Here is a 25,951-nt window from a genome sequence, read left to right as displayed (position 1 = left end):
CCGGTTAGGGGAAGTGCGGCCCCAGGGCATTAATGTGTGGATCCCAGTAGTTGATCCCTGACGCCTAATGTCACCTGCCCTCTCCCCTCCTCTCTGGCCAGGGCCATCTCTTACATCTCCCTTCTTTTTTCCTAGGAGGTTCTACAAGGACATGCCTCACAACGCTCTGGACAAGAAGTCCAACTTTGAGTTCCTAGAGTAGGTAGACAACATGCTTACAAGTGTCCAGTTTCTCCCTGCATGTCTCTGTGTCACCCTATTCACATGACCAAAGAGCATTTACTCAGTGTGCATGCACAAGTGGGGAGGAAATCAGAGCAGCATGTCCCAACTAGGGACAGGGAACAGATTTGACGCAGTTCGCCTTTAGAGGTGAACCTACATGATTTACGCTTTCCGAAACGATACGTGAACTGCAACACAGCCGCCCCTCAAAATTCACAGCTCTCTGAATTTTGCCATGCAGTTCTGCAGTCAAGTAAGATGTGCAAAAATGTATATACTACAGTGAAATGTGAATTTAAACGCTTACATTAGGGAAAACAGCATACAAAGTGCATTATATTAGAGAAAACTGCTTTGCAGAAATGTGTATATTAGGCAAAATTGTACACAAAAATGTGTATATTAAGAGAAATGTGCCGGAAAATACTGATGAGCCACCGGCCTTGCGCACATAGGCTCCCAGGTTCGATCCACAACATTTCCCATTGAAAGCCAGTTCAACCCCACATGTGAAGCTGCCTGCCGCCCATTGTAGGGATGTCAAGCGATGTGTCCTAGTCAGTAGCAGATGGTGGCTCCATGACATTGGGGCAGGGGAATCCACTCTGGGTTTTAGTCTGACTGTTCAAGGAGCTGTCCTTGATGATTCATACCAAAACCCAGAGTGGATTCCTCTGCCCCACTGACATGGAGCCACCAGCCGTCACAAGTCCCACCCCTGTGTTTAGTAGTGCCTGCTCTCTCTTTTCAGGAAGGAAGTGGGTCTGGACCTGTTCTTTCCAAAGCAGATGCAGGAGAACTTGAAGGTGAGGGGTGTTTCAGCCCTGCTGGATGTCAGTTCCGCTGGAAGTGCCCACAATGCTTTTGGGAGTGTGGCATAGCCCGTGGACTCCCCAAGATTCATTGTGGTTTTATACTCTGACCTAGCCTTCACCGACCTGGTGTCCTCCAGATGTGTTGGGCGTCCAAAGCATCTTGGGGGCACCAGGTTTACTTATTCATTATTACACTTGTATCCCACCTTTCCTCCAACAAGCTCAAGGTGGCATGCTTGGTTCTCCTCATCCCCAATTTTATCCTCGCACAACAACCCTGTGAGGTAGGTGAGGCTGAGAGGCAGTGACTTGGCCCCAGGTCACCCAGTGAGTTTCATGGCCATGTGGGGATTTGAACCCTGGTCTCCCAGGTTCCAGTCCAACCACTCCATTCTGTTGGCAGGCTGGCAAAGGCTGCTCTGGCCTATTGTGGGCACTGCTGGAATAAGACCATCCCTCCTTCAAGGTGGCCCACACACAAGCTGCCACATCCTCCAAAGCTCAGCTTCCAGTGGTTTCAGTCTCAACCCTGGCCTGTGCATGTGGCAGTTACATCAACACCACACATTTAGAGCACATGGCTTCCCCCAAAGATTCCCGGAAACTGTAGTTTACCCTTCACAGAACTACAATTCCCAGCACCCGTAACAAACTACAATTCCCAAGATTCTTTGGGGGAAGCCATGTGCATTCAATGTTCCATGAAATGTATGATGTGGATATGACCATAAGGCATGAGAGGGTAGAACAGACTATACCATCACTTTGGACTGCTGGGTATGGATCACATTTGTTTACAGGAAAAGTTCCCCTGCAAGTAGAGAACTAGCAGATCAAGGTGCAGGTGAGGCTGGAGCAGTGTTTCCCTGATGTGCTAGTTTACCTGCAGGGAGGGTTTTCTGTCTATTTTAACATGGAGGAGCATTCCAAAACAACACCCCCACGCACCTGCAGTTTGAAATGGGATGGTCCAGCGCACCATCTCAGGGTGCTACCACTTCATCCTGCTTGGCTGAGCAGATAAGCTTTGGGTTATCAGCTGCAGGGCTCTGAATATATGTTTGACTTGTGCTTTTGCTTGACCCCATTAAGAAGGGCTGAGCAAGTCTTGATTTTTGTATCTCTGTGTGGGACTACCCCATCTGGAAGCTCCAGCTGTGCAAAATGCTGCAGGTAGACTGTTGGCAGGGTCAGATTATTGCCAGCACATAACACTGGTGCTTAAAGCTTGCACTGGCTACCCATGTGCTCCCTGACCAAGTTCAAGGTTCTTGTATTAAGGCTCTTAACAACATGAGTCCAGGATATCTTTAGGACCACCTGATCCCTTATATCGCTAGCCGATCACAGAGATCTTTGGGGGAATCCCTGTTAGTGCTTCCTTGTAACTCGGAGTCACTGTTTGGATTTACCAGCTGTGCATTCAGTGTTGTGGGCTCAGTTCTGTGGAACTCCCTCCCATCTGAGATCAGACAGGCCCTCTTCTCTGTTGGATTTCTGGTGCCTAGTGATTTTAATTATTTAGACAATTTCTATACCGCTTATATTTAATGAAACTCTAAGCGGTGTGCAACATAAGTTAAGCATCTTAAACAACAAATACAACAACAAGAAAAACTACACAATCTATAAAATACAATTGATAACTGAACAGGACATCCTCTTTAGTATCAACATTTAGTATCAACACTGCATATACAAATAACTACAAAAAATACAAGAAAAATCATAGCAAACGTGGTAGGCTTAACAAAATATCCCTTAAGCTTCAATAAAAAATTAATACAAATAAAGTTAAAGAATATCAACCTTATTTTTAAACACGATAAATTGGACAAAAGAGAATCAACTTATTTCTTAAACAACATAGAGCAAATCAATTAAAACAGCCAGCCCCCTTTACAGTAGCAAACAGAATTTCATCTAACTACAGCTGGAAATACACACCATTCAATTTACTCAAGCACACCCTTACAAGATCAACACTAATCGCTGTTGTTTTGCTTTCCTCCCCATTGCCGGTGCGCAGGCCAAGCAGTTCCGCAAGATGATCCAGCAAACGTTCCAGCAGTATGCACTTCTGCGGGAGGATGAGTGCATCATGAAGTTCCTCAGCACCCTCTCCACCATCGCCAACATCGACCAGGAAAGCTATCGCTGCGAGCTGATTGTGAGTGCTTGAAAGTCAAGGAGGGTGCTTCTAACCACCTTTCTTCAAGCTATGGTCTGGCTCTGGCTCTGTTCCTCCAGATTTCTATCTTATTACAATATTCAAAAGGACCCTCTGTGGTACAGAGTGGTAAGCGGCGGTAATGCAGCCGAAGCTCTGCTCACGGCCGGAGTTCGATTCCAACGGAAGGAGGAAGTCGAATCTCCGGTAAAAGGGGTCGAGGTCCACTCAGCCTTCCACCCATCCATGGTCGGTAAAATGAGTACCCAGCGTATGCTGGGGGGTAAAGAAAGGCCGGGGAAGGAACTGGCAATCCCACCCCATATACACGGTCTGCCTAGTAAACGTCGCAAGACGTACCCTAAGAGTCGGAAACGACTCGCACTACAAGTGCGGGGACACCGTTACCTTTTACAACATTCAAGGGATGCGTAAGAGGTGAAGCATGATCAGACTGGAACTGAATCAAATTTGAAATCTGCAAAATGTGCCAGTCATTGCGAACGTGGAATTTTGGTGTTTCAGTTTTAAAATTCAGTCTTGAGGCATGCTTTTAAAATAGAAGACCTTAAGCATTTGTTGAAAAAGGTTAAGGCAATAATTATTTATTATTATTATTATTTATTAAATTTATATCCTGCCCTTCTTCCCGAAGGAGCCCAGGGTGGCAAACAAAACAATTTGACAACCACAAAGCATCCTAAAAACAATTAAAAACATTCTAATGACAGCTGCAGTTAAAACATTCTAAAAAACAGTTACAGATACAAATATTCTAAAAAAACCCACACAATTGCAGATAAAAACATTCTCCTTTTTTTTTTTACAATAATTTTTATTCAAATTTTCATAAAACATACAAAACAAAATCATAAAACATTCAAAGACAAAAAACAAAACAAAACAAAAATGATTAAACAAAAAAATAAAATGTTGACTTCCCATTTGTCGCAGATCAAATCAGTTATAGGTCTACAATATATAACAATCCTGTCTCTTAAATTATATTATAAAATCACTTTCCTCCAGTAGTTATCTTAATTAATCATCAAATCTCATAAACATTACTTTATTCTTTCCACAAAAAGTCAAAGAGAGGTTTCAATTCTTTAAGAAATATATCTATCAATTTTTCTCCAAATAAACATGTCAATTAATCCATCTCATTAATAATAATAATAATCTTATTGTCATAACCATAGTCCAAATAAACATATCGATTAATCCATCTCATCAAAATCTGTTAGGTCCAATAATTTCAGTAGCCATTATTCCATTATCCCTATTAATTCCATCTTCCATCTTCAATAGTCCTGTTAAGTCCAGTAATTTCAGTGTCCAATCTTCCATTATCAGTATTCCATAATAATCTTGCTGTCATAGCCATAGTCATATAATAAGAGTCTGATGGGAATTTCCTCTATTCCAAATATTTTCTTGCCATCAATTCTGAATAAGTTGCTGAAATATTGTTGTAAAGTCATATCTCTGTTCTTCTTTTTTACAGAATGCACTGGCTCATCTCTTGAGAGTTTTTCCATTGTCACATGGCTGCAGTTAATTCCATAGATTTTCTCTATATCAAGCTCCATCACATCATTCCAGTCCAGAAGATTATCCAAGCCATTGATAACTTTATCTCTAATATCTTCATTAATTTGTTCAGAGATAACGTTAAATTCCAAACAGTAGATTTTATTTCTAATATCCATAAACTCCAGATCTTTTTCCAATTCCACATTTGTTCCAATCTCCAGGGCTTGTATCTTCCCTTTATTTTTTCTTTTCTCATCTCTGATCTCATTCTCCTCTCTCACAGGATCCCCTATTTCTTTAAGCTCCTGCGTCATTTTGCTCAGTTCCATTTTCAGCTCCTTACTGCCCTGTCGCAGGGTTTGTTTCGTTATCTCAATCTCATCCATTATTTTCTGAAACATAATTACTTCCAGATTCTCAGCCACTTTTTTGATTGCCATTTTTAAAACCACGAAAACAAAACAAAAATAAAGAAGAACCACTTCTTATTTCAGCAACAATTGGGTTAATATTCCAGGCTTGATGACATCACAGTATAAACAGAGCAGCCTGCCTTATCTCTCTATGTTCAAGAATACAAAACAAATTTAGTTCCCAGCATCAAAACAGTTAGTGGCGTCGTGAAGAAGCAGATTCGTCAAAATAAAATAGACCAAAAAGAGAATAGTCCCAGACAATATAATGTTCCTCGGAATAGAAATCCCTCTTCTGTTTATATCTTTAGAATGCACTTCCAGGACAGCTTTTTGCAATAGAAACAGAGATAAGCTGTTAATTTCGTGAATAACAGAGAAGAGTTATAGCTCACCCAGAAGTTCTTTAAAGCTGATTCATTTGACAAATCTCTTTTTGCTGCAACAATTTAAACCAAGTAAAAAAAATAATAGAAAGAAGGGTGCTTGCCTGTTAGTCCGTTTTCTCTTTGAAGAAAAGATAAACGTATCGCATTAATCAGATAGAGCTTGTTCGGAAGTCCGTCCGGCATTGCTGGCTGGACCTTTTCTCATAAATTAATGAAATCCAGTCCTCCCAACAAAAACAGGCTTTTGAGGTTGATCTCTACGTTTCTCCCTGCCCGGGAGAAATTTCATCAGTCAAAAAAAAAATGTTCTGACTGATTTATATCTGAATAAGCTTCTTCTGCGGCGGGAGCCCGTCTCAAAAGCAGGCACAAGCGAAGTCACCCTTCCCGGAAGTCCTCAGATAAAAACATTCTCCTGTCCAGCGATATCTGGGTTAATGTTAAGAATTCCTTTGCAAAAGCCAATCATTCATGCCCTGGATTTCTGAAACTCCAAAATCCACCAGGACTGTTCAGGGAAAATGGATTAGGGAAGTCCGGACCCAAATTAGTTCCAGTTCTGGCTGAGACAAACGGCTACTGCCAGTCAGCCTCAGAAGAGCACCCCCAGATGACTTTTCTCTTTCTTCTCCTTTCCAGCAAGGATGGAATATCACCGTGGACCTGGTGATTGGGCCAAAGGGCATCCGGCAGATGACGAGTAAAGAAGCAAAGGTATGCAGTTCAGAGACACTTCCTGAAGTTGAGGTGGCCATAAATCCATCAAAGAAAAGGTGTTCATCTTACATCCATGTAAGATGGGATGGTATTCATCCCCTCTTCCATCCAGTGCACAGTTATACTATGGCATTTGCTCCCACAAGAGGCAGGGATGGCCGTCAACTTGGATGTCGTTAAAAGAGAATTAGTCGAATTCATGGAGTATCAGGGTGTCAGTGGCTACTAGCCACAATGGCTATAGTCTACCTCCAGTGTCAAAGGGAGTTTGCCTCTGAATGCCAGTTGCATGAGAGGGGAGAGTGCTGTTGCTCTCAGGTCCTATTTTCAGGTTTCCCAAGAGACATCTGGTTGGCCACTGTGAGAACAGGATAATGGACTGTGGTGGGCCTGTGGCCTGATCCATCTACAGGGCTCTTTATACATTCTTAGGTCCCTTTGAGTGCCAGAGAAGTGGCTTTTTGTTAAGAGAGGAAGGAGAAGCACTTCCATGGCAACACAGGCCTTGCTTCTGTGCCAAGGGTCATCATCTTCTTGAAGGCCTCTGGCACAAGCAGAGTGACTGCTTCCCCCCCCCCTGCAGGGTTCCTATGCCTTTAAGCCAACTTTTAAAGATACAGAAGACCTCTTGGTTGCCAGCTCCAGCCTCCAGGAGGTCTTCTGTATCTTTAAAAGTTGTGGAGGGGGAAGGGAGAATTCCACCTTGTGGTTTTGCCCATTACAGTGTTGCAAGAACACCTGCACTTGGCTGACTTTCTCTTCTCCTAAAGATAAAGCATCAGTCTCAGGCCCTGAGCCTGGCAACCCTAGGTGGTGGTGAGCAGGCATGAATCAAGATATAGACAAGTTGGAGCGGGTTCAGAAGAGGGTGACGAGGATGATAGCCGGTATGGAGAACAAGTCTTATGAGGAAAGGTTGAAGGAACTTGGCATGTTCAGTCTGGTGAAGAGAAGTGACATGATTGCACTCTTTAAGTACCTGAAGGGCTGTCACATAGAGGAGGGTACAGATTTGTTCTCTGCTGCCCCAGAGGGTAGGACTAGGTCTAATGGTTTTAAGTTGCAGGAGCGTAGATTCAGATTGGACATTAGAAGGAACTTCTTGACAGTAAGGGCAGTTCGGCAATGGAACCGACTGCCTAGGGAGGTGGTGGGATCCCCTTCGCTGGATGTCTTCAAGCAGAGGCTGGACAGCTATCTGCGGGAGATGCTCTAGCTGTGGATTTCCTGCTGTGAGCAGGGGGTTGGACTCGATGGCCTACAAGGCCCCTTCCAACTCTATGATTCTATGATCTGTCCTGCACAGCATCCCCCAAAGAGTATAGGAAGCCAGAAGAGTCACTGGCCACTGTTGCAAGTGAAAACTCCATTGTTTGTTTGTGAATCACTGCAGCCCACGTGCCTGGCCGAGTTCAAGCAGATCAAATCCATAAAGTGTACAGCCGTGGAGGAGGGCAGAGCTCTGTTGCAGCTGGGCCTTACGGGGAACCCCCAGGTAAGAAAGGAGCACAAGACAGTGCTCTTCTGTCCCTGTGTGGGGCACAGGAGCTCCTACTCTGGCGCTTCTGACCAGGCATGGGGAAGAAATTCAGTTCTCATTTTAATGGAAACCTACCTTAATTTGCACTTCCCGAAACAATGATTAGGGCTGATATGCAGCTGTCCTTTGAAATGTGAATGTCTCTGGATTTTCCAGGGCAGTTCTCCAAAGAAAAAATGTGCACAAAAAAAGTCCATAAAAATGCATGTCTTTGTGAAAATAACATGAAAATGCATTATATTAGGGGAATTTGCTTGCAAAAATGTTGAATTAGGCAAAATTGCATAGGAAATAGGAGAAAGGCGCACTGCAATGGTGAGGAATTTTTGTGAGGACTATTTTTATTAATCAAACGGTTGCAAATATATGGCCAAACTGAACTAAAATGGGAAAGATGCGAAACTGAGAAGAAATAAAATGGGAAGATTAGCCCATCCTGACTCCCTTCTCGGGGGTGGGAGTGAGAAACAAGTGGGCAATCTGGTGCCCTCCAGCTGGACTACAACTCTCATCATTCCTGACCATTGCCCAAGCTGGCTGCAGGGGCTGATCTAGAAAACAGGGACTCTGGCCACATTCCTCCTACTCTTTGGTCTTCCCAGGCTGACATCCGGTCCCTTTTGTGCTTTGCAGTCCTTGACGATCAAAACAGCTTCTCTTGCTGAGGCGGAAAACATGGCTGACTTGATAGATGGCTACTGCAGGTTGCAGGGAGGCTTGGACACCTCCCTCATCGTTTGTCCCAACCAAGGTGAGAAAGCAACCCCTTGAGCCACGACAGACCTTACAGTCGTCACCAGGTGGCCTCCTTCAAGTCCCACCAACCACCTTAAGCAGTGTATGTGCCACTAGAAAGAGAGAGCCTTCTTGGTCGTGGCAGCTCATGTGTTGAATGCCATCCCCAGAGAGGCTTGCCCAGTGCCCACTCTAGTCTGTTTCCAGTGCTTATTAAGCATTGATCCTGATTTGGTCACACAGAATTTGCACAGAGGTTATACATCATCACTATCTAATGATGGTTGTCTCTGGCAATTTCCTATCGCGTCTGCACAAAGTTCAGTAAGAAAGTGTGGGATAACAACCACCAGATGGCAATGTTGTATCAAATCTTGCAAAAATATTGTGCTAACAAATGGGGATGAATGTTCAATAAACAACTGCCTGAAAGTTTGGTTCTTGATTTGCCCAGGTATTCCAACATTTCAGACAGCTGGTTTTAATTATTGTCTTGTGGTCCAGCTAGTTTACTTAACAGAGATCCTGCTGAATTTTATCGTATTGATTTGTTCTTATACCTGTCTGCCATCCTGGAAGTTTATGCTGGAGGACTGTTCATAAATTCTCTAAATACATAAACTTTCACTGTTAGCATGTAGTCAGCAGTGACATGTCCCCAGCCAAGGTAGTAAATCCTGATTGCCACAATTCCAATCCTTGATGCTGCGAATTTCTCTCTGGATTTCTGAAATCCCTGCTCTGGTTTGCAGACCAATGTCCATGCATAAGCAATCTAGCATTCTTCCATCTCAGTTTGTAAAAAAACACGGCATGTGGATTTTTCCCCTCTAGCTTTTAATTCCATTTGTCCTCTGTTTCTTTCATCTGCCTTATGTATGGGCAAAAGCACCGGTGTGCATTGTGGGTGTGGATGTGAAAAAGCACACAAAAAGGAACCCTGATGCAGTGCTGTGTGGTCATCTGCTTGTGGGCACACACATGCCGTGTTTCATCAGTGATCCACCATCCACATCAGTAAGGCCAGAATGGGCTGGGGGGGCAAGTATGAATGTAAGGATGATATTATTATTATTATTATTATTATTATTACTACTACTACTACTACTACTACTACCCACCCTTCACCAGAAGGTCTCAGGATGGGTCACAACAATGTAAAATACAACATTAAAAACAATTTGAAACAATCACAACTCGAGAGGGCCCTAAAAATATACCTAAAATATACCTATATACCCTAAATATAGGCTGGTACAGCACAGTGAGGAGGAGAGCCCGGCTGGGAGTCGAGTCTGTGAGTTCAAATCCCCTGGGTGTCAAGGGCCAGCTAAAGATCACCCCCACAGGGAGTGGCCCAGGGGTTATGTGCCCTGCCACCTGTGCAGTCGTGGGCAAGCTGCAGAGTCCCAAGGAGCCCAGTCGCCCCCCAGCTGGCAGTTGCGGACAAGGAAGGGGCTGGCTTGTGCAGCTGTGGCAAGCTGAGCAGGCCCTAGCCAGCTGGGGAGGACTAGCCTCGGAGGGAGGCACTGTTAACCCCTCTGAGTACTGCTTACCATGAACACCCTAGTCACAGGGTCGCCATAAGTGGGGATTGACTTGAAGGCAGGCCATTTCATTGTTTTCATTTTTATGGTATAGCCCAGTGGGGAGGAGAGCCTGGCTGGGAGTTCCAATCCCCGCTTGTGTCTAGGGCCAGCTAAAGATCACCCCCACAGGGAGTGGCTCAGGGGTGACGTGCCCTGCCACCTGTGCAGCCGTGGGCAAGCTGCAGAGTCCCAAGGAGCCCAGTCGCCCCCCAGCTGGCAGTTGCGGACAAGGAAGGGGCTGGCTTGTGCAGCTGTGGCAAGCTGAGCAGGCCCTAGCCAGCTGGGGAGGACGAGCCTCTAAGGGAGGCATTGTTAAACCCCCTCTGAGTACTGCTTACCATGAAATCCCTATTCATAGGGTTGCCATAAGTGGGGATCGACTTGAAGGCAGTCCATTTCCATTTTGCATACAAATGTACCTAAAAATATTCAAGCCAGTCAAACCAGGCTGAAGAGGTGCATCTTCAGCATGCATCAGAAGCTGTATAATGAAGGTGCCTCATGCACTTCTGTGGGGAAGGAGTTCCAAAATGTAGGGGCTGCCACAGGCACAGAGAATGCCCTCTCCCCGTCCCCGCACGTCTGAAGGTGGGGGAACTACCAAGAGGGCCCACTCTGTTGATCTTAACACCCAAGAGGGTCTGCAGGGAAGGAGCTGGTCTCTCAGGTATTTGGGGCCCAAGGCACTTAGGGCCTTAAACACAAGTATGAATGAACACTTCAGGTGTGCACGTGCCAGTTGCAGAATCCAGATTAGAAATACAAGAGACGGATTGACTCCACAAAGGAAGCCGCAGACCTGAACTTACAAGATCCGAACAGGGCGGTTCACGACAGATGCTCTTGGAGGTCGCTGATTCCTAGGGTCGCCATAAGTTGCTATCGACTTGAAGGCACATAGCAACAAAGAAAGCAGAAGCAGGCAAAAGACCCCCCACCCCTCAGCAGCAGCAGAATGGGGCAAGCAAAAGCCTGAGCTATGAGCCTGCAGCCACTCTCTTGACTTGCCCTTTCCCCTTCCTCCTCTGCAGAGAATGAGAAGAGGATCAGCCTGCCCCAGGTGCCAGTCCAGTAAGTACAATCATTCTAACCGAGGAAACGCTCCCTGTGCGTGGTGCCAAGGCCCAGAGGGCAGGAGAAAGACAGTGCATGTGTGTGCGCGCACGTGGGAGCCCTTCTCCTGGTCGTGGACTCAACTAGGGCTCCCTGAGTTCTACTGAATTCTCTCGGACCAGAGGTCGACTTTTGACAGCCTGGAAATATGATAGAAGAATGGGCTGTCTTTCAGGTTAAGAGAAAAGGGGTAGGCAAATCTATCGAGGAGGAGGAGAGGCCTCTCAATGACTGTGAGCCACAACAACTAAATGGAACCTCCATATTCAGAGGCAGTATTCCTCTGAGCACCTGTTGCTGGGAAGCAACATTAGGAGAGGGCTGTTTTCACTGTGTGCTGCTCATTGGCTCTCTGGATCCGACACGGCTCTTACTGCTGGCGCCCCATGCCTCCTCGTGGGTGACTCAAGCCGTCCACTCCAACACAGTCCAAAAGGGTAGGACTGTACAGGAGCAAATATTCCTTCTATAAACATTGGGAGACTAGCTTCCATGTTTCCCAGGAGTCTCGGAAAGCCTTGGGGATCTGATGGGATGTGGGAAGGGGCAGGGAAACCCACAGATATTAACCTGAGTCTCTTTCTGCCCTCAGGCACATAGAGGAGAGGAGGTCTACACTGACAGAGAGCTTCAGTGGAGGTGAGTTGGATTCTTCATTCCTGCCGCCTGATCCGTGAGGACTAGCCACGCCAGAAAATTTAATTTGTGAACTGAGCCAGGGAGAGCTGTAGCAGTTTTGGTCTTAGCCGCTGGTGCAGCACTTTTTCAGAGATTTGGTGGAATTTGGTGACCATATCACTGCCAACTGGGTGCACACACTCTCCTGTTGTCCCACTTTTGCCTCTGATCAAATAGGAAGTGCCGGTTTACCAAGCATTCCAAAATCATGCCAGATCTTGCTTGACCAGAGTCAGCAACGGGGCAGGAAAAGCTGCGTATGCGTCACAGGCAATGATGCCTCTCACATACCTCCTTCAACTCTTTTGGCGTGTCCCAGTGCTGGGGTGGAGTGGGGCGGGGCGGGATGGTCCCAGGCTATTATTATTATTATTATAATAATATTCCACCCTTCCTCACAGCAGAAGCCCAGTGCGGCAAACAAAAGCACTAAAAACGTTAAAATATCATAAAAACAAACTTAAAAACATGTTAAAACAAAACATGTTCAAAAATGTTTCTTAAAAAAAGCTATCAGAACATCTTCTATGATTAAAAACATTTTAAAAAAGAAGGTTTAAGAACAAATTAAAAAGCAATTCCAACACAGATGCGGACTGGCTATGGTCTGAAGGCACGTGAGGCCAGCTCCCCGCTGAAGCTAAGCAGGGTCAGGTCTGGTCAGTGCCTGGATGGGAGACCGCCTGGGAGCCACATGTAAGCCGCCTTGGGTTTCTATCATGGAAAGAAAGGTGGGGTATAAATGTAGGAAATAAATAAAAAATGTCCTCTGTCTCCACCCTGCTTAGTTTTACAGAGCAGGTGACATGCAACCTTTGTTGGGCCAATAAATCTTTCAAGGCTAGAGGCAACCTTTTCTGCGTGTTTATTCACCAGCTCCTGCATTCCAGAGGACCCTCAGAGCACCTGCCTGCTCTTACTTCAGAGTATACTGGGGGGGGGGGATCCATGGCTACAAGGCCTCAGGCACCCTCTTTATGCCTGGACCTGCCCTTCGATATTGCTCCCTCCCCTCCCAATGTCCTTGTATCTGCTCGCCACTGGGACTCTGTGGCCTCTATTCACGTTCCTGTCTTTCTTCTAAGTGCGAGGGTGTCACCCTCCCGATGCCTTTCCCCCTCTTGCTTTTCTTTGGGTGCTGCTTTAGAGGTCGCTGCCCTCTTCTCTCTGTTCCCCTAAGCTGCTCGCTCTGAGCGGGATGGAGAGCATCCTGCAGCTCCCCTCTGTCTCCTTGCCTCTGCTCTCCGCTTTCTGATTCCTCCTGGCCAGGCTGCAATGCCGAGGGGAGAGGAGTCGCCTTCCAGCCTAGTTCCGTGGCTGTGCATGGACGCCCCCAGCTAGGAGGACAATGTGATGGTCTAGTTTGCACGTCCCACTCATTCCTCTGATAGAAGAATGGCCTCCCCGCTAGAATAGTGTTGACCAATATATTACAGTCTGCTAAATCACTGGGCCACCGTGCCTTTTTTCCCTGTGGCTCCAGGTATATTGGCGCATAACAGAACATAGGCACCTGCCCATCTTTCAGCGCAGGCAGACCCGGATTCTGCTGCAACCCCAGCTTTGCAAGGGTGGGAGAGGATACCAGCTTATACATTCAGAGTAGAGAGCACCCTGAAACAGAACAGGCGATGCTTAACATGGGAAGACCTTACTGAAAAGACCCACAGAACAGGTGTCCTTGGTAAGACGCTCAGGGTGTGTTTTATACAGGCAGTTGAAACAGACTGTTTTGTTCCAGATTCTGATATTTACGCTGAGATTCCAGATGAAGCATCCAGGCCCAAGTCTGGAGGTAGGTGCGACTTCTGGACTCCTTCTGACAGTGGAGACCAGCAGCTCCAATGTCAGCGGGGCAGTGAATCTGCTCAGGTTTTTAGTCCAAACTTTCAAGGACCTGTCCAAGGTGCTTCCACACTAAAACCCGGATCGGATTCACCGCCCTACTGACATTGGAGCCACAGGTCTCCACTGCCTTCAGAAATGGTACTATGCACATACACAAACACTCAGTAGTTTAAGGATGGATTCATGTGCAAAAGAGGTTGCTTGACTCCAGTATCTACACCAAGGGTGGCCAAAGTGGTGCCCTGCAGATGCTGATGGACTACAGCTCCCATTGTCCCAGGCCCAGTGGCCATGCTGGGGCTCCTGGGAGCTGGAGTTCAGAAACACCTGGAGGGCACCACATTGGCCACCTCTGATCTATACATATGTGGTTCACAGGAAGAAGCCATGTGGCAATGTAAAATGAAATGTTTTCCAGGAATATTACTGGTTTTTTAATCGGTATGGTTTTTATTGGGGATGAGGGTGGAGGGGGAGAGATCTAGTAAGAAATTTCAGCTTCAATTAAAATGCAGAAAAACATTCCATTTTTGTTTTAAATTAAAAACTTTCTGTAGAATCCAGCCTGAGCTCAGAAGAAGAATGCCAGGATTTTCAGGTTGCTGAATTCTGAGTCCAGTATTGCTTCCCCCCACGTCTTCCAGCAGCCTCCCCAGCCCCATTTCCAATGTGCCAGACAGACCAACTCTTGAGCTATACACACATACACACACACACCTATACACACTACAAACACATATATATCTATACACACACACACATATATATACACACTATACACACACATATATACACACACTATGCACAACACTACACACACTACACACACACAGCATCAGCACCAGCACCTTTCTTTTCCTCCAAGGAGTTCAAGTTGTGTTCTCTGTGGGGCTCCCCCTCCCCATTTTATCATCACAACAACCCTGCAAGGTAGGTTAGGCTGAGATCGGGTGACTGGTCCAAGGTCACCCAGAGAGCTTAAGAACATAAGAACATAAGAAGAGCCTGCTGGATCAGGCCAGTGGCCCATCTAGTCCAGCATCCTGTTCTCACAGTGGCCTACCAGGTGCCTGGGGGAAGCCCGCAAGCAGGACCCGAGTGCAAGAACACTCTCCCCTCCTGAGGCTTCCGGCAACTGGTTTTCAGAAGCATGCTGCCTCTGACTAGGGTGGCAGAGCACAGCCATCATGGCTAGTAGCCATTGATAGCCCTGTCCTCCATGAATTTGTCTAATCTTCTTTTAAAGCCGTCCAAGCTGGTGGCCATTACTGCATCTTGTGGGAGCAAATTCCATAGTTTAACTATGCACTGAGTAAAGAAGTACTTCCTTTTGTCTGTCCTGAATCTTCCAACATTCCGCTTCTTTGAATGTCCACGAGTTCTAGTATTATGAGAGAGGGAGAAGAACTTTTCTCTATCCACTTTCTCAATGCCATGCATAATTTTATACACTTCTATCACGTCTCCTCTGACCCGCCTTTTCTCTAAACTAAAAAGCCCCAAATGCTGCAACCTTTCCTCGTAAGGGAGTCGCTCCATCCCCTTGATCATTCTGGTTGCCCTCTTCTGAACCTTTTCCAACTCTATAATATCCTTTTTGAGATGAGGCGACCAGAACTGTACACAGTATTCCAAATGCGGCCGCACCATAGATTTATACAACGGCATTATGATATCGGCTGTTTTATTTTCAATACCTTTCCTAATTATCCCTAGCATGGAATTTGCCTTTTTCACAGCTGCCGCACACTGGGTCGACATTTGGCTATGTGTGGATTTGGACCCTGGTCTCCCAGGTCCTAGTCTTGCACTTCTACTGGTATAGCACGCTGACATATAGGGAAGATGACGGAAATACTCCTGGCCATTTGTGCAGCATATAGACAATTGTTAAGAGCTGTGTTCTTAGCCACAACCCTGCAAAGCCGGCCAGTATTATTATCCCCAAATTGCCGGTGGGCAACTGAGGGTTCTTAAAGAGAGTGCCTTGCAGGAGGCCGCGCTGGTGAGTTCATGGCGTGGCAGAGGTGAGATCTGGGCAGGGCACCTCCTCCTCAGCAGCTGTGCAGCCTCTGAGACCCTGCATGCTACCCCCACCCTCCTGCCTGTGCCTCCAGTTGGGCTGAGCAGTTGCTGGCAGGCAAACCAGCTCAGTCTTCCCCCCACCTCTTCCAAACTGCTCTGAGGGAGTTGCCCTTTTCTCTGCGCTCACAACTGGTGTGCCGTTAACCGACCCCTTTCCTTGCACAGCTCAGTACGCGATCTCTCGGGAAGATGTCATCCTGGGCCGGATCCTAGGAGAAGGCTTCTTTGGGGAGGTCTACGAGGGCGTTTACACCAATGAGGTGAGTCAAGAGCAGTTAGCCCCTATACTGCATGGGTTTACCTAGGCCTGCCAGGCCTCTGAATTTGCCTTGGGAGGCCCTTTTGGGCAAGCCACACCCACCTGTTAATCACCTGAGGTCATCTGATGTCAGGTGTCTCTTATCTCCCGTCTTAGCACTAAGCACCAGAGTACTAAGACTGGAGATAGCGCTGTGATGCTTAGAGCTGAGTCCGGAGAGAAGCCGCTGCCTGCTCTATGACAGTAAGCTGTGAAAGAGGAGACAGCATTTCTCTTATCTCTGATCTTAGTGCTTTGGGACCACAGGGCTAACATCAAAAATAAGCCTCTGCAAGGCAATGGGAAACCCCCTCTGAATACCACTTACTATGAAAACCCTGTTCACAGGGTCGGCATAAGTCAGAATTGACTTGAAGGCAGAACAACAACTACTCTTTGAAAGGCTTCAAGCAGAAAAAGCCTCTGTCTTAAAAAGAAAGCAGGCCGGGGCTTATCTCTGATCTTAGTGCTGTGGGACTGCACCCCTAATATTGGACATAAGCCTCTGCCTGCATCGTTTTACTATCAGAGGCTTCTCTCTGATCAGAGAGAACCCTCTGCCTGCTCCCACATCTTGAACTTTGAATCACCTGACTTCGCAGGAGAGTTATTTTCCTTCTTCCTCACTGTCCTGATAGAAATTCCCCCACCAAAAAAAGCCCCATGCTGTTTGCACTGTGAGGAAAACTGCCCTTCTGTGCCTATTGGCCATAACAGCTAAAAGGAACCTTCATGTTCAGGGGCAATCTATCTCTGAACAGTGGGTGAAGGCTGTCGCTTCCATGCCCTGCTTGTGGTCTTCCTATAGGCATCTGGCTGGGCTGTATAGGAAACAGGATGGTAGCCTAGGCGGGCCTTTTGTTTGATCTAGAAGGGCTCTTATGTTCTTAACATGCCCAGAGATTTGCCTCCCCGCCTCTGCAAGGACAGGCATTCAGTCTTCGTGCATTTGGCTGGATTTCAGTGGGCCAGCAAAGGTTGCCTTCAGTCCTCCTTGGCTTCTGCTGACCTTTGGGTCTGCTTCTTGTTCCAGAAAGGGGAGCGGATCAGCGTGGCGGTCAAGACTTGCAAGAAGGACTGTACTGCAGAGAACAAGGAGAAGTTCATGAGCGAAGCAAGTATGTAGGCCAGGCAGGCACCCTCCCTCCCACTCCGAACATGTGGCATGAAACAGCCGCTCCGTCCCTCACATGGCGCAATGGCCGGGGGGGGGGCCTCTGGCAGTAGCGCTGCAGAGAATTGCCTTCCGCTGGCTTTGGGCCACGGGAGGTGTCCTCTCCCACTGAATCTGGACTCGCCACACAGAGATGTACATTTTTATACCACATACCATTGCAAACAACTCTCAAAGCGGTTACAAAGATGAAATTCTTAGGAACCACATTAAAACCATGTCAATTTTTAAAAAAACGATGTTAACCGGAATCGTTAGGTTTCGGGCTGCTATTCAGGGAAAGCACAAGCAAGCCCATGGATTGTTAATAAAGGTTGGAAGCACCCAACGGCCAGTGTCTGCTGAATCAGGAGCAGTTCAGAGGGTAGGCCCCCTTACAGAGAAGACCCACTTTCGTGTTGCCGCCAGAGGACAGTCCCCAGGTCATGGCACCATCAGCAAGGTCTCCAGTGGAGATCTCGGGGATCTACTGGGTCAATATAGGGCAAGGGTGGGCCAAATGCAGCCCTCAAGGCCTTTCTGTCTGGTCCTTGGGACTCTCCCCAACCTGCCCCCTCTGTGCCCAGGCCAACACTGGCCTTGCTTTGCAACCTCCAAGAGTGTTTTGCTTGATGGGAATGTGCCCTTGAATGCTGACAGTGCTGGATGAGTGCATGTAGAAATGCCCACTGCATAAAGACAGATTTTACATTCACTTTTGCCTGCCGCTGGCTTGTGGCCCCCAAAAGGGTTGCCTAGAATGGAATGTGGCCCTTGGGTTGGAAAAGGTTTCCCCCCCCTTGATATCGGGGAAGGCGATGCTTGAGGCAACCAGGACCCAAGTTGCCCAGGGCTTCTTTTCTACCTAGTGGGCCTGTTTTGAAGTTCAGTGCCCTTTCAATGCCTCCCTAGTGCTGATGAAGAAAATGGACCACCCCCACATTGTGAAACTCATCGGCATCACAGAGGAGGAGCCGACCTGGATTGTGATGGAGCTCTACCCGTATGGAGAGGTGAGAGTCACAGAGCGGGCAGCAGAGGGTGAAAGTAGGAAGCGGATGCGACTAAACGGGGAATTGAGGGTGGGGAGGGAGCGCTTTTGGGGAGGAGAATGACGCACCTGACTTTTCCTTACTGCGCCCTTCCTTCCTTCTCTCTGCTGCAGCTGGGACACTACCTCGAGCAGAACAAGGCCTCCCTGAAGGTGCAAACCCTCATCCTGTACACCTTGCAGATTGGCAAGGCCCTGGCCTACCTGGAGGCCATCAACTGTGTGCATAGGTACAAAGATGGCTTTTCCCCACCCACGATAGAGCAGGCTCTTCAGGGGGTAGCACGTAGAGAGACACTGCCACAGAGCCAAGCATGCACACCAAGATTTCCCCATGAACATCCTTTCGTCAGCAGAGCCGCAGCTCTGGGAAATCTGCAAAGCCTTTTCCAGAGACTCTCCACGACCTCAACAGGACTTGCAAGGTCCTCAGAGCTGGGAAACGCACAAGCCCCTGTGAAATGTGATCCTGGTGCCTATGAAACTGGGAAGCAGGATGCTCTTTAATCCCACCCTTCTGGGATCTGGGAAGGGACACTGAGTGCCAGTCGGGACTGAAGCATTTTTGGAGTGGGGCTGCAACCTGTCACATCATGGCAGATTGCATCCTTTCCCAAACTATCCTCCAGTACCATCTGGTGCAACCAGAGGATCCCGAAAACCAAAACGTGGGGAAAGGCCATAGCTCAATGGTCGAGCATCTACCTATCTCCAGGGAGGGCAGGGAAGGTCTGAAATCCTGGAGAGCTGCTGCCAATCAGTGTAGGCAATACTGAGCTAGGTGGGCTCAGAGTAAAGCAGCCTCTTTTGTGAGGCAGGGTTGCAGAGCAGCTCCGGTATATCAAAGAAGCATCTCAAATAGCGTTACGTTTAGATAAGTGCTGAAGAATGAATGCCCAGTCGACCCTTTTCACATGTGGGGTTTAAATCGGGAATAATAACTGGAGGACACCCCAAGGGAACTGCAAGGAAAGCTGCCCGCCGGATTTCCAGGGCAGGTAGAGCTGAAGGGGGCATCATCATCTAAACTCCAGAGAGCCCAGTCAGGGGCGAGCAAGAGATTTGCATGGGCACGCTGCGCAGGGTGGAAGGAGCAGGCAAGCCTCCCTCCCACGGTGTCCACCCCAGCACCGCCATTAATTGTGCCCCCCATGCCTTAGGAGCTACTAAGGGCCTGGGGGGGGGGCTGCACCCAATCTGCATAAGGAAGGGCCCTGTAGCAGGCTGAAATTGGCATGGGAGAATTTACTCCCCTGTGCCACCACCTCCAGACTTTGGCTGTGTACACATCATACATTCAAAGCACGTTCCATGCGCACACACACTATTGGTAGCTGTAGTTTACCTCTCACAGAGCTACAATGCCCCTTAACAAACTACAGTTCCCAGGATTCTTTGGGGTAAAGTCATGCGCTTTAAATGTGCTTTCCATGTATGCTGTTTACATAGCCTTGGTCTTGAGCATCGGGCCTGGGAAAGACGTCCCGATCCTTATACATGCACACAAACACATACTTTAGCAGACCTGGCTGCAACCAGATGGGACTCGGGTCAAGTTTTTTCAAATTTATTTATTTATTATTTCATTTGTATCCCGCCCTTCCTCCCAGCAGGAGCCCAGGGTGGCAAACAAAGCACTAAAAGCACTTTAAAACATCATAAAATCAGATCTTAAAGTACATTAAAACAAAACGTTTTTTAAAAAAACAACTTTAAAAAAGGGTTACAAACATTATTAAAAAAACATATTAAGCAATTCTAACACAGACGCAGACTGGGATGGATCTCAACCTAAAAGGCTTGTTGAAAGAGGAAGATTCCTCCTGCAGTCCCAGCTGTGATGCTCTAGAATGCTGAGGCACATTCACTGCAGCACGAACGGAGCCTGCGTGAGTCCATAAGTGCACTAAGAATATAAGCACGGATGAACAAGAGACAGATCGTGGGGTCCTACCATGGAGTGCTCAAGCAGCTGCACTCCTGCTCACATGTCCCCCACGTGTACCTGTCACTTGCCCCACACCTCCCAGAAAGGTCTCACTTTGTTATCTGCAGGGACATCGCTGTCCGAAACGTCCTGGTGTCCTCTCCTGAGTGTGTCAAACTGGGCGATTTTGGCCTCTCCAGGTACATTGAGGATGACGAGTATTACAAAGGTGAGGAAGGGGGCTGGGGGCACCCCAGAGCTCTAAGCGGAACAACATAGTACATGTGTGTATTAAATGCCAAACCCTCCACTTCTTTGCTTTGATGGCTTACTTTTAGTTGGCCTTTTCCTGGTGCATGCAGAAGGTGCCAGGTTTGAGTTCCCTGCGTCTCCAGCGTAAAGGATCTTGGGCAACCGTGCTGGAAAAATTAAAAGGCCCCTGCCCAAGACTGTGGAGTGCCACTGCTAGCCAGAGGGAGCAGATCTTGGCTTAATAGGCACACAGGCTCCTGCCGTGCGAGGCGCTTCCTTTGTGCATGCAAGTGCTGCGGGGCAACTCAGCGGTGCCCTGCAGCCTGGTTCAAAAAACGTCAAATGCAGGAATTTGAACGTTTGGCAGAACGCTTGCTTTCCTTACGTACAAGGTCAGCCTTCAGCATCTCCAGTTAAATGGGTTGGAGGTCCCAGGGCTAGGAAGTATCCCCAGAGAGCCACTGCCAGTGGGCTAGATAGGCAAAAACAAGGGTAGCCAATGTGGTGCCCTCCAGAGGTTTGTTGGACTCCAAGCCCCAGCAACCAGCATGGCCAATGATCAGGGATGATGGGATTTGTAATCCTGCAACATCTGGAGGGCACCACGTTGGCTAACCTTGGGCTAAAGGGTCTGACTCGGTAGACAACAGCTTTGTCTGTATGTTCATATGTTTGGCCTGAAGCATGGAATCTAGAACCCAGAATGTCGGTGGGCTGGAGGGCTTCCATACTGCAAAGTCATTTAATTTGGAGAAAGGTCATAGCTCAGTGGTAGAGCCCTTGCTTTGCATGCAAAGCGTCCCGAATTCAGTTCTCGACATCTCTAAATAGGACTGGGAAAGACTCCTGTCTGACACCTTTTAGAACTGCTGCCAGTTAGTGTTGACAATACTGCACTAGCTGGACCAATGGTCTGACTTGGTGTAAGGCATCTTCCTGCATTCCAATAAATCATAGAATCATAGAATAGTAGAGTTGGTAGGGGCCTATAAGGCCATCAAGTCCACCCCCTGCTCAATGCAGGAATCCAAATCAAAGCACACCCGACAAATGGCTGTCCAGCTGCCTCTTGAAGGCCTCCAGTGTGGGAGAGCCCACTACCTCTCTAGGTCATTGGTCCCATTGTCATATGGCTCTAACAGTGAGGCTCTAAATGGGGGCCTTGTGGAGATGGCTGAGGGTGGATCTTTATTTCAGTTCTTTAGAGGTGGCCCTCCTGGCCTTCTAGTGCCTGTGAGCTACTCATGACGGCGTGCAACAATTTATAATTGCAACATTATGTAAAACAATACGTTTTTAAAAAATACAATAGCGCCTTAAAGATTCAACAACAGCTGAGGCCACAGTTGCATCATAACTTGCTAGCTTGCCTGTGTTTGGGGAATGACTCGCTGCGATTTCTCCCTCCCGCTTCCCAACCCAGCATCAGTGACTCGCCTGCCCATCAAGTGGATGGCCCCAGAATCAATCAACTTCCGCCGCTTCACCTCCGCCAGTGACGTCTGGATGTTCGGTGAGTGGCTGCTTGGGGACAAGGAGACCTGCATTCATGCCTGCATGTTCTGCCACCAGCAGAAGCTGGATACTGGGGCGGGTGCAGGGAGCACTTGCAATGTTCTTAGGAATTGCATGGAATCGGTTAAGGCAGAGGCAGCCGCTGTGGTGCCCTCCAGATAGTGTAGACAACAACTCCCATAATCCCTGCCCATAGGCCGTGCTGGCTGCGGGGCTGTTGGGGGCTGTAGTTCAGTAACATCTGGAGGGCACCACATTGGCTGCCCTTGATCTATACCCACATGGTTCACAAGAGGAAGCCCCATCATCATGCGGAATGAAATGTTTCCCAGGAACGTTACTGATGTGGTAGACTACACTTCCCACTGTCCCTGCCCATTGGCTGTGCTGGCTGATGCTGATGGGAACCGTGGTCCAAAATGTCTAGAGGGTCCCACACGGGCTATGCCCTGATTAAAGGCAGTATGTCACCTTCCCCCAGAGTTATGTAAACAAAAACGGTGGAGCCAACAAACAGATATCAAAGTCTTAGAAGATAACCAGGCCCCAAAGGCCGGATGGAGCTGCCAGCCTTGGTGCTGGTAGGGATCATTAAATCATAGAGTTGGAAGGGGCTTATAAGGCAATCAAGTCCAACCCCTGCTCAATGCAGGAATCCAAATCAAAGCATTTCCGACAGATGGCTGTCCAGCTGCCTCTTGAAGGCCTCCAGTGTTGGAGAGCCCACTACTAGGTCATGGGTTCCATTGTCGTATGGCTCTAACAGTGAGGAAGTTTTTCCTGATGTTCAGTCGAAATCTGTCTTCCTGCAACTTGGATGATGGTGCTGTTGCTGCAGTACCGTGCACCAAGCAGGCCTCATTCTCCCTACAACCTGATTAACTCCCCAACCCTCCAATCCCAGCAAGTCTTGCATGCTCGCTTTTCTTCCTGATTCCCTGCTGCAGCTGTTTGCATGTGGGAGATCCTTAGCTTTGGCAAGCAACCCTTCTTCTGGCTGGAGAACAAAGACGTGATTGGGGTGCTGGAGAAGGGGGACCGCCTGCCCAAGCCGGATGCCTGCCCGCCCATCCTCTATGCCCTGATGACGCGCTGCTGGGATTATGACCCCAGCGACAGGCCCAAGTTCAAGGAGCTGGTCTGCAGCTTGAGGTAAGTGGGAGGCCAGTCCTCTCTCCCTCCAGGCCTTACAATCCGCAATCTGCACTAGGGTAAGTGGCATTCTGCAACCTGAATAAATTACATGAGCAAGATTGCAGAATTCCTTGTATTTTGTGGAATGGATTCGGCAATGTTTTCTTATTTTTCATGATTTATTCCAGTTGGCTTGTCACAAGCAGAGGCAGGGAGATCCCAAGAGCCATCTGTTATCTTTTCGGCACCTAGGGAAGACCTTCCTCTTTCAGCAAGCTTTTTCAGCAGAGATCTTACCCCAGTCTGTGTCTGTGTTAGAACTGCTTTTTTGTATGTGTTTTTAAAACTGTTTTGTTTTCATATGTTTTAAAGTCTTTTGTTTTTAAGATGTTTTAGAGTGTTTTTAGTGCTGTTGTTTGCTGCCCTGGGCTTCTTCTGGGAGGAAGGGTGGGATATAAATTTAGTAAAAATAAATAAAGCCCCTGCGTCCAATTGTGTGAATTCTTATTCAGTCAGGACCCAGAAGGATTCTGAGGTTTCAGCAAGGGTTGGCCATGCCCAGTCAAGCGTATCTTTGCAGGCTTAAGAATTAGAAACTTGCCCTCTCCCCACCAAAAAGAAAGAAAGAAAGAAAGAAAGAAAGAAAGAAAGAAAGAAGGCTGGAACCCACAGAAAACTAGATTCTGTGCTCACATCTTTCTGCTTTTTTTCTCGGGGTGCAAAATTGTGAGATGTTGCAAGATACAGAGCTGTAGGATGGCACAGTGCAGCCTGGATAGTGTGGGGTTATCTCAGTAGGGGGTTGATGTCCCTGTGGAATCCTCCCCTGGAGCAAGAAGACTTCATGTCCATTTGGCACCATTAAGGCATGGACGAATCCATCCAGTTTGATTTCTCTTTTGCGATGTAGCTCTCCAACCTTATTTTTCCGGACTTAGGTTCAGTTGACCAGATATCCAAATCAGTTGGCAATTTTGCTTTTAAGTCTTTGCAAAAATGTGAATTTATTTCCTCCTAATATACTTATTTTTATATGCAATTTTGCCTAATATACACCTTTTTGCAAGCATTTCCCATAATATAATGCATTTTGAATGTTATTTTCATGAATACGCGAGTTTTTGTGGTCACATTCTCCTAATATATGCTTTCTTATACGCATTTACGGTTGGAGAGCTACATCGCAAAAGAGAAGTGCAAATTTTGAAGAATGTTTGCATAATTTGCGTATTGGTTAGGAAGATGCAAATTAGATAGGTTCACATTAAAATGCAAACTGAACAAATTTATCCCCCTTTCCTGGTCCCATAAAGGTTGTAAAATCACCCTTATGGACTATAAGGCCTGGACTAGTATTAGGGATGGAGAGATCTGTCAATTTCAGTTCTCTCATTTTTCCAGTCTTGACATCAGTTCTCTTCATTTCTGCAGCAATTTGCAAAAAATGTTTTTTTTAAAAAAAAACTTCATGAAAATTCACCAGCATTTTAATGCAAATTTCTGTTAATAGTCTGCAGTTTTTACTAATGTACACACTTTTGCAAGCAATTTTCTATAATAGAACACATTTTTGTATGTTATTTTCACTAATATTGTTCTTTTAGTGTGGCAGCACTTTGGAACTCCCTGCCTCTTGACATCAGGCAGGCTCCTTTGCTGTATTCCTTTCGGCACCTGCTGTTTTGTTTAGGCAAGCCTCTCCAGACACATAGATGCTGACATGTTTTAATTATTTTAAATATGATTTAAATTACTTGGTTTTAACTGTTTTATTGACAATTTTAATGTTTTTTGTAAACCATTTAGAGGTCTTTACATTCAAGCAGTGTATACATTTTATTCAATAAAAAATAAAAATAAAATATTCATTTTATGCATACTCTTCCCTAACATTTGCATCTTTGTAAACATTGGTTGGGGAACGGCATCACAAAATTCAGACAAGTGCAAATCTCAAAGGATAACGGAGTTTTGGTTCGTGTATTGGTTTGAGAAGTGCAAGTTAGGTTAAAATGCAAACAGAATCAAATTTCTCCCCCATCCCTAATAAGGACTGAAGAAAACACCCAGAGAAAGCTTCTCATTGTTCTTTTCCTTTTTTCCCCTGCTTCCCTTTTTTTGATTGCAGTGACATTTACCAGATGGAGAAAGAGATTGCACGGGAACAAGAGAGGAACAACCGTCACCGCCCCCCCAAAATCATGGAGCCCACCTCTTTCCAAGAGCCCCCTCCAAAGGTGAGAGGAATAAGTATGTACAACGTACAAGAGAGCCTGGACAGGCTCCAACCGCAGCCAGCTCTCTTGCAATTTCATTGCTTAGGGTTATTCCGAGGAAAGGGTTCTCCAGAGCAGAAGAGTGAGAGTCGTAGCATCTCTTCAGCATCTGCTTGATCTAGACCCAGAGGAACCTCACTCCGCCTTTTGCTGTAGAAAGAAGAGCAAACTCATTTAAACTAATTTTAAATAGTTTTAACTCATTTTAATGTTCACCTTACTGAGTTTCTTTTGCATCATTTAGGGCGCAATCCACCTGGTAGATGTGCCGGGCTGAGGGACTTCAGAATGTGGAGGAGTGGCGGAGGCGAAAGGGTGTTGGCGCCGCTAGGCTCAGCTGGCAGAGGCCCCTCCCCTTGGGCGCAGCTGGCTCAGCCGAGATTAGTGCAAGTGAAGCCGGTGGAAGGCCTGAAAAAGGGGTGTTCCGAGGGTGTATTGGAGAGGAACCGAGGGAAGGGGGACTTCTGCCACAACCTGAGCCTGTTCGGCTTG

General features: G+C 47.1%; 1 protein-coding gene across 7 annotated transcripts in view; it reads left to right on the top strand.

Annotated features, from left to right (window-relative positions):
• Nucleotides 1–25,951, top strand: part of PTK2B (protein tyrosine kinase 2 beta) — a 113,560-nt gene that overhangs the window by 70,510 nt on the left and 17,099 nt on the right. For all 7 annotated transcript variants that reach the window (XM_061625864.1, XM_061625865.1, XM_061625869.1 and 4 more), the window contains exons 6-22: nt 136–198; nt 977–1,031; nt 3,070–3,210; nt 6,188–6,262; nt 7,659–7,760; nt 8,439–8,556; nt 11,161–11,200; nt 11,835–11,881; nt 13,662–13,715; nt 16,019–16,113; nt 17,185–17,269; nt 18,217–18,317; nt 18,470–18,585; nt 20,411–20,511; nt 21,958–22,047; nt 22,997–23,201; nt 25,312–25,420. In XM_061625864.1, coding sequence (XP_061481848.1) covers nt 136–198; nt 977–1,031; nt 3,070–3,210; nt 6,188–6,262; nt 7,659–7,760; nt 8,439–8,556; nt 11,161–11,200; nt 11,835–11,881; nt 13,662–13,715; nt 16,019–16,113; nt 17,185–17,269; nt 18,217–18,317; nt 18,470–18,585; nt 20,411–20,511; nt 21,958–22,047; nt 22,997–23,201; nt 25,312–25,420 — 1,597 coding nt within the window. The remainder of the gene's footprint in view (nt 1–135; nt 199–976; nt 1,032–3,069; nt 3,211–6,187; nt 6,263–7,658; nt 7,761–8,438; nt 8,557–11,160; nt 11,201–11,834; nt 11,882–13,661; nt 13,716–16,018; nt 16,114–17,184; nt 17,270–18,216; nt 18,318–18,469; nt 18,586–20,410; nt 20,512–21,957; nt 22,048–22,996; nt 23,202–25,311; nt 25,421–25,951) is intronic.

This window comes from Rhineura floridana, chromosome 4 (genome assembly GCF_030035675.1).
Source record: "Rhineura floridana isolate rRhiFlo1 chromosome 4, rRhiFlo1.hap2, whole genome shotgun sequence".
NCBI classification, from domain to species: domain Eukaryota; kingdom Metazoa; phylum Chordata; class Lepidosauria; order Squamata; family Rhineuridae; genus Rhineura; species Rhineura floridana.
This window is presented reverse-complemented; position numbering and strand designations above follow the sequence as displayed.